Source organism: Benincasa hispida, chromosome 6 (assembly GCF_027475165.1).
Source record: "Benincasa hispida cultivar pf3 chromosome 6, pf3_genome.v1.1, whole genome shotgun sequence".
In the NCBI taxonomy this organism is placed as follows: domain Eukaryota; kingdom Viridiplantae; phylum Streptophyta; class Magnoliopsida; order Cucurbitales; family Cucurbitaceae; genus Benincasa; species Benincasa hispida.
This window is the reverse complement of record NC_143483.1, coordinates 57020161-57033450: the sequence shown is the minus strand read 5'-3', so window position 1 is coordinate 57033450 and position 13290 is coordinate 57020161. Positions and strand designations below refer to the sequence as shown.

At 33.2% G+C, this 13290-nt stretch overlaps 1 protein-coding gene, 1 long non-coding RNA gene and 1 pseudogene across 4 annotated transcripts; 1 reads left to right on the top strand and 2 right to left on the bottom strand.

Annotated features, from left to right (window-relative positions):
• Positions 1-5633: 5633 nt before the first annotated feature.
• LOC150035791 (uncharacterized) lies at positions 5634-7077 on the bottom strand. The gene is made up of 2 exons (XR_016530169.1): positions 6936-7077; positions 5634-6011 (listed from the first exon to the last, which is right to left on the bottom strand). It is a non-coding gene; the product is annotated as an uncharacterized LOC150035791 (long non-coding RNA).
• Positions 5638-10967, top strand: LOC120079945 (protein NRT1/ PTR FAMILY 6.2). Of its 2 annotated transcripts, none has more exons than XM_039034418.2 (6): positions 5638-5767; positions 5859-5961; positions 6877-7094; positions 7186-7730; positions 7906-8246; positions 8483-10967. In XM_039034418.2, the coding sequence occupies exons 1-6, from the start codon at positions 5765-5767 to the stop codon at positions 9013-9015; spliced, it is 1743 nt and encodes a 580-aa protein (XP_038890346.1). In that variant the 5' UTR covers positions 5638-5764; the 3' UTR covers positions 9016-10967. The 2 variants fall into 2 exon arrangements, with proteins under 2 accessions (XP_038890346.1, XP_090170931.1); XM_090314805.1 differs by lacking the exon at positions 5638-5767 and adding an exon at positions 6436-6634 and having other exon boundaries at positions 5863-5961.
• Positions 9552-10920, bottom strand: LOC120079946 (putative sugar phosphate/phosphate translocator At2g25520 pseudogene; annotated as a pseudogene). Its single transcript, XR_016530168.1, has one exon. The product of XR_016530168.1 is annotated as a putative sugar phosphate/phosphate translocator At2g25520 pseudogene (transcript).
• Positions 10968-13290: the final 2323 nt, after the last annotated feature.

Sequence of the window (13290 nt, the reverse complement as noted above, 5' to 3'; positions counted from 1 at the left end):
ATGGTTCTTTTGCCTTTGCCCTTTCTGCACCATTCTGATAATACTTGATAGATGTGAAAACAAGGTTCAATTATTGACTTTGTCTCATGACATGAAAAAGTAGGCATTAGATCGATCAAGTCTACATTGTCTGCCCAATTATATAATAATTAGAATTTAACTAAATTCGTTTACTTATCTATTACAAAATCGTCATTAATGATTTTGTAACTAACTAACGTAGTTAATTAAAAAACTTAATGCGACAGGGTGAGAGGCTGTTTGAATTCCAACTTCATTGTGGGTGGATTGGGCCATATGCTACGAATGGGATTTCCAATTATAATAGTTGTGGGTGGTTTGAATCATTATAACCTACCGTTAATTTTAATAATACTATTTTGTTACAGTTTATAATACTCAATTTTGATGTTCACAAAGTACAATAATACTCGTAGTTTACCATTAGTTTATAATACTCAATTCAGGATGTATTGTAGCCACCTAGTGAGTAGAGGTAAAGTGCTATCATTTTAAAAAAGAGTTCAAGCTTTGATGTTCACAAAGTACAATAATTGTATTGTAACAAATTTAAGAAAAGAGTTCAAGTTATGATGTTCATCTATTTGAGCATTTAGGGGGCGTTTGACCCTTCAAGTTAGGTTAGGTTGTGTGAGTAAAAAACTCACCCACCGTTTGATTCACCAATAATTAAAGAGGTTTATTATCTCGTTATTCGTAACTCATGTTTCTCACTTCAGTATTCACCATCAACTTTCAATTACTCCCTTCTTCTAATAATTATCAACTCAACTCAATTCTTTAATATTTTACGAGCATACAAGTGACCTATGAATTCAAATAGATGAGTAATAATGTAGTAGAAGATCTCTCTTTTCTTCACTAACTTCTTTCTAGGATCTTCCCTTGATAAAGTTTTACTGATGTGGTCTTCGCATTTAGGGTTCAAAATCCTCTCATTTCAATGTTATATATCAAAGTATTCTCATCCAGCTCATATAACGATGTTGACATGAATACATAAATGACACATTTAAAAATGTTTTATGCGGAATCTCGTTCATGCTACCAATTTTTGGTTTTCTTTTTCTCTCACTTGATAATTGAAAAAAAAAAAAAAGTGAAGAAAAAAAACTCCTTTTGCTTGGATTCTTCTTCTAACTTCTTCCTCTCGTTCATTGGTCTCACGGCCGCTTCTTCCTCTCACTCTTTAGTTTCATTCTCGCTTTTTTCTCTTGTTAATTGATTTAAATGAGAGAGGGATTGGAAAAAATTGCATAACGAAGAAGGAAGGAGGAAAAATGTGGAGTGAAGAAGAAGAATATGAAATTGCAGAAGATCAAAAGCGAGACTAAACGTGAAAATGCAAAGAGAAGGAGAAAGAATCACGATAATTTTAGTTATTTCACCTAGGGTGATGTAAGCAAAAAGTAAAAAAAAAAATGTTTGTTTTCAAAACCTAAGTTAAATTTCATTTAGACCTTTCATTTTGGGTCAATCATACTATTTTCTCATCAAAATTTGAAGTTTGTATGGATTGATTTTTCAAGTGTTTAAAAACATTTGTTTTGTAATTGAAAGCACTTTTGTAAGTATTTAGATTGTCGTTTTTTTAATAATTTTATAATCACTTTCAAACATATATTTAAATATTACAAAAATTAAATAGAAAACTCTTAGCTGGACAGATATTTTATTAGATACTAAAGGGCAAGGAAAAGGAACTAAGAAGTGTCCTTGCTTTGATTGTCTTGTTATGAACTTTGTCCGATTATTTCACGTTACATGTTTCTCTAATGGCATGAAGCTGTACGATGTTTCCATTTTTTCTGGTCTGTTGGTAATATACAAAGTGCACTGCACATTCAAAAGCTAAAGGTAAAATATTTGCACTGTGCAACTAAATAATTTTCCTTTTACTTTTCTTAATACAATAAACGAAATTTAAACCTTCAACCTCAAACAAAGAAAACATGTAAAAAAAATCTTGAAGGAGGTAATGAGAGGATAATATAAAATAATTTACAAGGTTAATTACATATTATATGGTGTGGTGTTAGTGAATTCTACCTACACTACTCTTTGTAGAGCAAGAGATTTGTATATTAATACCCTTAGGTTAAATTGTAATGTTATTATGATTTTCTTTTTAAATATCAATCAATACTCCTAAATTACTCTAGAAGTTTTATCAATTTAAACTTTCAACTAATAATAGAATTAATTTAAATCCTAAACTTTTGTAATCGTATAAATTTATACTCTCCTTCATGTTCTTTTTTTAAAAAAAACCTTGTGTAGATATTGAACCCATGAATTTTTATAAATGAATCAATTTAGACTCTTAGACAAAATTTTCTTTGATGTCTGTGCATTTATTCTAGTTGTCCATTTTGTCAAACCAATATTTGAAGAAGTTGAGAACTAATTTATAGATGATTTTCAAAGGTAATTATAATGAATTGGCTAGATTGGTTGGCTTATGATTAGAAGTTTAATTTACTTAAATTAAGTTTCGCACCATATTGGTCGGAGGATATAAATTGATACAATTATAAAAGTTTAAGGTTTAAATTGATACAATTATTAGTTTAGAATTTTAATTGATACAACCTCCAAAATTCAAGGATATAATTCTTTCCCAAGTTAGTTTATTAAAAAAAAAAAGAAAAAAAAAAAAAGAAAAAAAAAAGTCTCATAGCCGTAGGTCAAGATACCAAATAAACGTCTTGTTGCCAATTAAAAAAATAAAAATCTAGAGGAAGTATCTAACAACCATGTTTGTAATAGTTGTCACACACACAGACATAAATATATCACACATACATATATATCTTTGGATAGGTGTCATGTATATTGAGGTTTATAATGAGTGTCACATGCTAAACCTGTGAGGTATTTAAGGGTTTTGTAAACTTTATGAGTTTTTAATTACATTTTAAAAGGATGAGAGCATCTAAAAAGAAGATAGCCAAATCTTTCCCTTCTAATCATTGAGCCCAAATATTGTATATTTATTTTGCAATTGCCTCCATTTTATATCACATAACTATCAAGGATGTAGCAATTTCCTCAAGTAATTTTCTTTAGCATGTCATTACCTCCCTAACACTTTTCTAGGCTTAATTACAAAAACTTCCTTAAATTTTATCATTTATTTTAAAATATCATATTTGTTCAAAAATTTACAGTACATATTATTACACCCTCAACTTAACCATTTCGAAATCATCATTTAAATAGAAATCCATTAGAATGTTTGACCAAAAAAGAGACTTAAAACGGTGATTAATCTGTAACAAAAATTGAAACCTAAAGTCACACTATTCTAGATCATTGGTACACATTTTTCAAGTCTAAAATTCTAAAGGATTAACATTTATGAAAAATTAAGAACGGCAATATTAACAACTTATGAAAGAATACGGGTATTTTTTTTAAGCAAATGATAAGGTTTTTTTTTAAAACATATTAGTCCATTTTTCTTCGTCTTTTTATTGGTATCATGGTGTGTGCTTTCTTTTATTAATGAGAAAAAAAAACCAACAAGAGAATAAATTGAAATTCTTTCTTACCAAAAGAATAGTTAGAAAAAAAAAAACATTAATACAGTAAAAAATTATAAAACCATTTTTCTATCACAGACAAAGCGAATTCCAAAACATCTTAACCTTCATTCATACAAATTAGAATGTCTCGAGATATATGATTTTTTTTTCTTTTTTAATACAATAACTATGAAAATGAAGGATTAAGCCGACCTTAAGAAAAAAAAAGTCATTTCAATTAAGTTTAGCTCAAAATATATATATATCAAAAGATAAGGATTTGTTGCTAATATATATATATATATATATATATATATATATATAACAAGACATTATCTATATATAAAAAAAAAAGATTGAGCAAATTATCTGTTTGGAAGAGGACTCCTAATTCCACTAACATGTTATGTTTGGAGAGAATTTCATCATTATGTGGCTGACTTAAAATGATATATATGATCTGATTCTCACATGGCCATAACAAACAATGCTTCCAACTGTCATGAAAAGATATACTTGTATACCTTGATATGTCCCTACATATATTTCTCGTTCTCATCACATACAACTTTTGAACTTTCCCTCTCTCTTCATATTTTATGTCATCAAAATAAAACATTCTACTACCTAAAGAAGTAAGACAAACAGTGTGAGCAGTAAACCTTTTCAAATGTGTAAGGAAAACAAAAACATCTATATATATGCATGTCCTCAATTATAGGGAGATTTGTATAGATGCCATGAAAAATTGCATCAAAATCAAAATTAAGTAGATAACATTTTGTTGACATTTGTAAATATTATTTCTTGTTCTCTCTCCTTTCTCTTTGGTCTGTTTTTCTCGATCTAGTTCTTTGCTCTCGCTTGTTTTTTTCTGCTACTAATCGTCCCAACATGGACAAGGGAACCTTCCAATTTTGAAAATTTTCCAAATCTCAATTTCCTTTTATACCAATGTCAAATCTGAAGTAAAGGGAGAAGAGTCATTGAGGGAGAAAATGAGGAAGATGACAAACTTTTTTTCTTTTTTTTTTGGAAGGAATTGATGAGCAAGTGGGGCTGAGAGGGATGGAGGAGAAATAATAAAAACAAATTATTTACTTATGCATGCAAAACCGTCATATAGCCTAGCCTTAAATACAAAAGTTGGGTAAAATCTCATTTTGACCTAATATTTTGGGTAAAAAATACAGTTCACTCTTGAATTATATGGTAGTCAATGAGGTGCTTCTAGCTATTTGATTTTTTTAACCTACTAACCATAGAGATATATGTTACATGAACTCAAGACTTATAAAACTTACACCGGTAACACGAACATTTCTATATAATTCAATTTTGAATTTTCCAACTCCATGCTATAGATTCGGTCTTACTAAGAAGATGTTTGAATTAATTTTTGGACAGATTGCAAAAACCATCCCTAATGTATGACAATAGTTGCAAGTGATTTTTATAATTCGTCCTTTAAATTTGATCCTTTCTAAATCAAGCACCCTAATGGAAAACTAAGGGAATCATTTTCAATCATGTAAAAAAACTTTGGAAGTTCATTGGCCCAAGAAACATGGGAATCAAATCAATATCAAGATTTTTGACACATTTTCCATGGGCAATAAATACTTGGTGGTAATAATTTCAATCAAGCTCAAGTCATAACCACTTGAGTGATCATTTTTACCTGCCGATGATTATTTGCTCGGCTCAGACAACAGAAGAAGAAAGCCAAAAGGATTTGGCTAGTGAGTGGGGTAGCAAGAGCACTCAAAGGAAGGCTTGATTGTCGTTGATTTCACAATCTGCAAAATCAAACCCAATCTTACCCGATAGAACAAACAGAGAAGGAAAAAGCTATGGGTTTTTCGTGTTAAGATTCCCATTGTCCTGTCCTCTAGCCTTTGCAATTAATCTCTCCTTTGCACATTCCCCTTGATCCTTTTTTATTTATTATTTTTTTTTTTGACAAAGATCATTCTTAAAAGAAACAAAGTTTAAACAAGCAATATGACGAAACTGACCTCCAACTTCATCATGACCAAATATGACCTGTCTCAATCTAGCAATAGAGGTTCATACTTTCAGTGATTATCTAATTTGCTAAGAAATGTCTATATAATAGGAAGTTCCAAACAATGCCTAAACAAACCGAATTGGAGAATAGCTGAAGCAGCAGCACCATAAGGCTCACTTCTTACCTTACATTCTCTACCAAAAGAATGGTTAGTTCTTTCCAATTTATTGTAGTATTCAAAATAAAATCGATAAGATTCAAATATTTCTCTTTCTAAGTAACTATCTCAACGGCTACAGGATGGCAAGCGGAGTTTGACAGTTGCTGATGCTGTGGACTACAAAGGGTGTCCAGCAAACCGGTCTAAAACCGGTGGTTGGGTCCCGGCTGCTCTTATCGTAGGTACTGCATTTTGTCTTACTCTGATACACCCTCCTTGAAGTGCTTCTGGGCTGAAACCAAAACCAGCTTCAAGAATGTAAATAAAAGGTTGTCTTAGAGAAGAGTTGGACATGTTCCCATATCTCACCTATCTATCTAGTTTGGACTAAAGGTAGTCTTAGATCATCAAGAACTACAAATTCTTCGTTTGTCTGAAACTGAAATACATAGCTAATCTAGTTGTGAGAAGAGTTCGAATGAGTTTCATGATCAATATAACTATTACGGACAGCTACATTTGCGGGTTCAAATCATGGTCATGGTACTTATGAGATGTTTTAGATGGATGACCCACCACGGTCAAGTTTCATAGAGAATCAGAGAAAAAAATGATGATTTTTTTTTTTTTTTGAAATTAAAAGAAAAAATGATGATCTTAATAATGAAAGATAATATTTTAGGTTTTATTAAGTTTTGATCAGTATACATCTTTAGAACATTCAGCATTCAGAGCCTTCTCAATCTCAGTTCAAATCAATATTTTTCCACCTCTTGAAGTGAGACGATAGGACCCTAAAGAGCAACCAAAGCCATAGACAACTTCAAATAATTCTGTTCGTAACATTATTATTCAGACAGCCGATAATGGGAAAAGGACAAATGCTCAAGCTGGATCTTTCACACATAATTAAATGTAACTGCCTTTACCCATCTTCAATTATACTCCACTTTCTACAAAAGAAAGAATATTCAATTCCTACGCACATTTCCCAGCTAAATAAAAAAATCTCCTTCTGGTGTGAAATTTGATTCTTGTTTCTCCAAGAAAACTCTTTAAAAAAAATTTAATCATAGCGGTACAAGAGATGAAATCTTTAAAAAGAGCAGATGGAAATTTTGCTACAGAATGAATCGAGTTCATTAAATCTTGGACAGGGATTGAACTATGTGAAAGACTTTCAACAATGGGAATAGCTGTAAATCTGGTGACTTACTTGGTGGGAACATTGCATCTGCCTAGTGCAACTTCAGCCAACATTGTCACAGATTTCATGGGTACATGTTTCCTCCTTTCCATGCTTGGAGGTTTTTTGGCAGATTCTTTCCTTGGAAGATATAAGACAATAGCAATCTTTGCCTCAATACAGACACTGGTAATGATAGATTTTCTTCCGTCAATTTGACATTTGACGACCTTATATTTTCTCTTTTCATAACTCAACCATGATTACTCAAATGAATTAGGGAACTGGAACTCTAGCAGTAATAACAAAGTTACCACAACTACATCCACCTCCTTGCCATCCTAGTGCCAGCAAGAACTGCAAGCAAGCAAATGGGTTTCAACTGGGAATGATTTATTTGCCTCTGTATCTAATTGCTCTAGGAACTGGGGGTATCAAATCCAGTGTTTCGGGATTCGGGACTGACCAATTCGATGAGAAAGATGACAAGGAGAAGGCTCAAATGGCATATTTCTTCAACAGATTTTTTTTGTTTGTCAGCAGTGGGACTTTGTTAGCAGTGACGGTGCTTGTTTACTTGCAAGATGAAGTGGGCCGCAGTTGGGCTTATGGAATTTGTTCAGTTTCAATGTTCACAGCAATTTTAACATTCCTGTGTGGTACTAAGAGATACAGATACAAGAAAAGCATGGGAAGTCCAATAGTTCATATCTTCCAGGTCATTGTTGCAGCAATAAACAAGAGGAAGATGGAACAACTCAATGCTACTTTGCTATATGAAGATTCTGCTGCAACCTCAAGAATAGATCACACAAATCAATTCCAGTAAGTGGTTTTTTGGCCTAACTAAACATACTTGAATCAACCTTTACACGTACATTCAAATGGAAATGTAATCTGTGACAACATGTAATAAGTTATTGATTTAAAAGGGGAACATTCTATAAATCAGACCTTGGACAAGAGTTTTCAGAGGCTATTAATTTGTTTTACTTTCTAGATTTCTGGACAAGGCTGCCATTGTTGCAGAGGGAGATTTTGAGAAATCTGTATGCTCAGCTCCCAATCCCTGGAAGCTCTGCACAGTAACAAGGGTAGAGGAGGTAAAGATGATGATGAGACTGCTACCAATATGGGCCACAACCATAATCTTCTGGACTACATATGCTCAGATGATCACTTTCTCAGTGGTGCAGGCATCCACCATGGAAAGATCATTGGGGGATTTTCAAATCCCTGCAGGCTCTCTAACTGTTTTCTTTGTGGCAGCCATATTGATCACACTGGCTTTTTATGACCTTCTTATCATGCCTCTTTGGAAGAAATGGAAAGGGCAACCAGGTAAATATGGAATCTTCATATTACATTATTATCCTCCATTCCCATTCTCGAAATTAAATCGGAGAAAAACTTTATTGAACTTCCATTGAATTATCAAAACTTTATTGAAGGTTGCAAAGTTTAAGAACCTATGCAATGACGAGGAAAAAGAAAACATTATATTAACTTCGGTTTAGGAAGCAGTTTATTTACCCATTAGAATTTTCGAGAACATGATTCATCCATTTCTTTCACAGGTTTTACAAACCTACAGAGGATTGCCATAGGTCTTATCCTGTCAACTTTTGGAATGGCAACTGCAGCTTTAGCCGAGATGAAACGGCTCTCAGTGGCTAAAGCTGTGGGTAGGTCCACCGCAACTTTGCCTTTAAGTGTGTTCCTACTGATTCCTCAATTCTTCTTGGTGGGTTCTGGAGAAGCTTTCATCTATACTGGCCAGCTTGATTTCTTCATAACACAATCCCCAAAGGGAATGAAAACTATGAGCACTGGCCTCTTCCTCACAACTTTATCGCTAGGGTTTTTTGTTAGTAGTTTTCTGGTTGCAGTTGTGAAGAGGATGACGGGAAGCAAGGATGGACAGGGATGGCTGGCAGACAACATAAATTATGCTAGGCTCGATTGTTTCTATGGACTTCTTGCCATACTAAGTGGCATAGATTTTGTAGCATTTTTAATTTGTGCAATATGGTATATGCCACAGAAACCCAAACAAGTTTTAGAGATGGAAACTAGTACAAATGGGGGATCTGCAGCTGAGAAATGCTAGTAAACTAAGCTTGGATTTTGGGTTTGTTTATTTTGTTTCTTGTATCCCACATTACTCCATAGTGTGGATTGATAAGGATGGGCAGAGGAAAGGGTGGGACATTAATAAGTACTCTTGAGTCTTGATTGACAAGGGATCATTTTATAAGGATAAGCAGATCCCAATTTCAATGGATACTTTCATATTGAATAAGCTAAAGCTGAACTCTTGATCACTTTTAAATCACCATTCCCCAATTTGAAATAAAGAGAGCGAAAAAACAAATGTAAGAGTTCAAAACGCTATAGTAGCAGAAAACAAAACTTGCAAATTAAAGCTCATTTTCACGTAACAGAAAACTGAAGACCAACGCAATTATGAGACGTCCCTCTTGATGAGTTTGAATTCCCCTCCTCCTTTGAATGTTCTATATAAGCATGGGTCTAAACACATAAATGTGTAATATATGAACTTCGCAGATTGCATCGAATATCAGCATGGTGCCTTGGGGTGGGGGGTGTTATGCTAAAAATGGGTATCTAAACAAAACCAAAAGAAGATCGTGAATAATAGTACATATTAGTTAAACACTCTGGACAGCTTCCTCCTAGAAGCTCAGTCCCATATAGATCCACAACAATTCATTCTCCAGTCATAGAAATAGATTCTGTACTACAACATTAGGCAACTAAAATCAACCCCATAAACCCCACAATAAATAGATGAACCCAAAAAAATAATATATCTAAGAACGCATACCTAACTCAAAACTCCAAAACTTTGCCGAGATATGAATTCGATTCTTGCAGCTACTGTTAAACATCATCAATCTGTTCTCTTCTGCATGTCTCCTCGTACAAGCTCATGCATTTCAGTAGCCTAATTTTGACTATCATTCTTCCTATCATTCCCTTCTTCTCTCTCCTCCAACAACCTACCAGCTTCCTCGTCTGCCTGCTGAGCCTTTTTCTGGCCCTCTGCGGCTTTGAGTGCCTGCAACTTAGAATGGTTGTAATACGCAACTCCTAAAAAGGCAAGCCCATAACCGAACAAATTAATGGGCGTGACCGTATCCTTAATCACAGACCAGGAGAATGCAATCAATAGCCAATCCTTCACTACCCCAGCAACATTCATTGTCAAAGCAGATGTCTTGCCCACCAGTAAAAACACCGCAAGATTCAAAGCAAAAGCACAGAATGAATTGGTACCAAAAATCACGAAATCCAAATGGAAGCTCGAATTATCCCTCAACAAAGGGTATTCCATTATTAACCATGGTACAGATAAGAAAACCAAGCAACAGGGAGCCACATAGTAAAGCGACGTGATGGGATTCAACGAAATACCCTTGGAATTCAACAAAATCTGAATCATGACCAATCGTGTCGCCTCGAACGCGACCGCCAAAAGCTGCAAAGTCACACCCTTTGAATTGAATTTCGCTTCTCCATACGCAGCGACTGCAACACCAAGCGAGATCGAAACCATATTAGCCATAGTATCAGACTTAAACTTCTCCTTCTTAAGCGAAACTCCGATCGAGTACACAGCGACGGGCATCAAAGCCTTAAGCATCTGTATAAAAGAAACCGATAGATAGATATACGCGGAATTAGAAAACCAGAGGGAAAGCGAATACAGAGCTCCGATCGGAACCACAGATTTGAAGTAGAGCTCACGGGACATGGAGACTGGCTCCACAACTTTGAAGACGCTAACGAGAAGGTAAGCGATCGAGGAACAGAAGGCCATATGGATCATGGTGAGAGAGATCGGAAAGGGCCAATTGTACATCTTCTGATCTAGAATGTACTTGTTGTAGACGATGACGGAGAAGCTGAGGAAGATCCATATCGCGACGTAGGCATAAGAAAGGAGAACTTTCTTCAGGACACTCTCGGAGATGGCTCCGCCTTTCCCCATTTCCGATCAAACTGAAGATTTCAGATCGAAAACTGAAAACGGAACTTGAGGAAGAAAATGATGAAACCGATGGGATTTTGACGAGAATCTCATTGGATGGGTTTGGCCGGAAAAAAAGACAGTTACGGGCCGAGTCAAATGGGCTTTTGTTCTTCATTTTGTTCTTCTTTTGAACGTCATATTGGGCCTAGTGAAGCCTATTATGATGAGAGAAAATGTGAATTGGAATTTTGTTGGGCTTTGGATTCTAAACTTGATTGGGAAATTGTAAGTTGGGCTGACTAGACAAATAGCAAAATTTAAGTTTTCATTTAGATATATAGTAAAAACCTTTTAAGATTGTAAAAATAGTAAAACAGATTATAAAAATAGAAAATAATTATTAACAATTGCCAAAACTACCCCCACATAGAATTCTAAAGATGTGAGAGTTTCAAAACTGTTTGAAAACAACAAATACACTCTACCTAAACAACTATCACACACTAAGCAATGTATTCGTAAAAAGTGTGTCCGATCCACGTGTACAATAAATAAGCAGTTTTCTTCAATACAGGCTTCCTCCTAAAAAGTAAACATGCTCTGATGGGAATACAACATCAAAAGGAATCGAAATCTTGAAAATCAACGATTTCGGTGTTGTCCTCATAAGGTTGGGAAGAATGATCAATCTCTGCTAATTCATTATTCAAATACATTGTATTTCCAGTGTTCGGGACAATGGATGAGACATGGTCAACCACTAAACATAAATCAATTTGGGGGACTATGATAGAACTGACATCAACCACAAAATATCTTTATCTTCAACAATCCTAATAAGATTCAAATTGACATAACCAATCCAATACATTATCAAATTAGATATAATTAACTCATCAAAGAGGAGTCTAATCCGTTGTAAATCCATAGCAAAAACAATAGCTTATTAAAGAAACCACAACAAAACCTAAATTGATGAACACTTTGTGTGAATAACAAAAGTTACGACCATTTTTTTAGAAAATGATTTATTTTTTCCAAATCGTTAAAATAATAGCTAAAACAGTATATAAAACTAATTCATTAAGAATATGAGAATATATCGCTAATTTATTAAGAATTGATGTATAAAATTATGAAAAACAATTCAAAGATTTGAATAAAATTAAATACGTATAAATTAATGAAAAACCATTCAAAGATTTGAATAAAATATATGGATAAAATAAAATTTAACAACATATGGATATTTAAAATGTAATTTTGGTAGAAAAATATGGATATTTAATTAATATGAGATTAATTCGAAAAGTGGTTAAATATAATATAAAATAATAATAAAATAGGGAGATTATATTAACTACAAGTTGTCCTTAAGAATATCAGCGTTGTGTACATATCTCGACCCTGTTTTTTATTTACAACTACCTATATTTGTAATTTCATTAATTTGGGGGACTCTGATAAAACTGACATCAACTACAAAATATCTCTATTTTCAACAATTCTAATAAGATTCGAATTGGCAGAACCAATCTGGTACATTGTCAAACGAGATATAATTAACTCATCGGAGTGAAAAAGTTTACCTTTGATATATTCCAAAAATTGTTGGAACCATGAATTTGATGGAATACGCGCCTCAACATTTTGAAAATCATGGTAGTGAGAATTATCATCTCATCGACCATCAAAGAGGAGCCTAATTCGTTGTAAAGTCATAACAAAAACAGTAGCTTGTTAAAGAAACCACAACAAAACTTAAATCGATAACACTTTGTGTGAGTAACAAAAGTTATGACCATTTTTTTACAAAGTGATATTTATTTTTTCTAAACCGTTAAAATAATAGCAAAAACAGTATATAAAACTAATTTATTAAGAATATGAGAAATATACGGCTAATTTATTAAGAATGTATGTAAAAAATTATGAAAAACAATTCAAATATTTGAATAAAATATATGATAAGATAATTGCTAGTAATATATGTATATTTACAATATAAATTTGATAGAAAAATCTAGATATTTGATTAAGGTGAGATTAATTCGAAGAGTGGTTAACTAGAATCTAAAATAATAATAAAATATAGAGATCGTGTTAACTACGTGAGCAAAAATATGAGAGCAGTTATTCTTGAAGAATTATAGAATTATCTGGTTTTGTAGTTTCATCAACAACAATTACTACGAACCAGACAAGGGCAAATCAGGAATTTAGGAAATTGTGGCCATGTGCATGTCACATGAGTTGCCATAAATCTTATTAAATTTTATCATATGCTCCAATTTCCACGGTATGTTCGATCTGATTCTTATTTTAAAAAAAATAAAAAATTACACCTATAAATACTCATTTTGTTTCTAATTTTTTTGTTTTGTTATC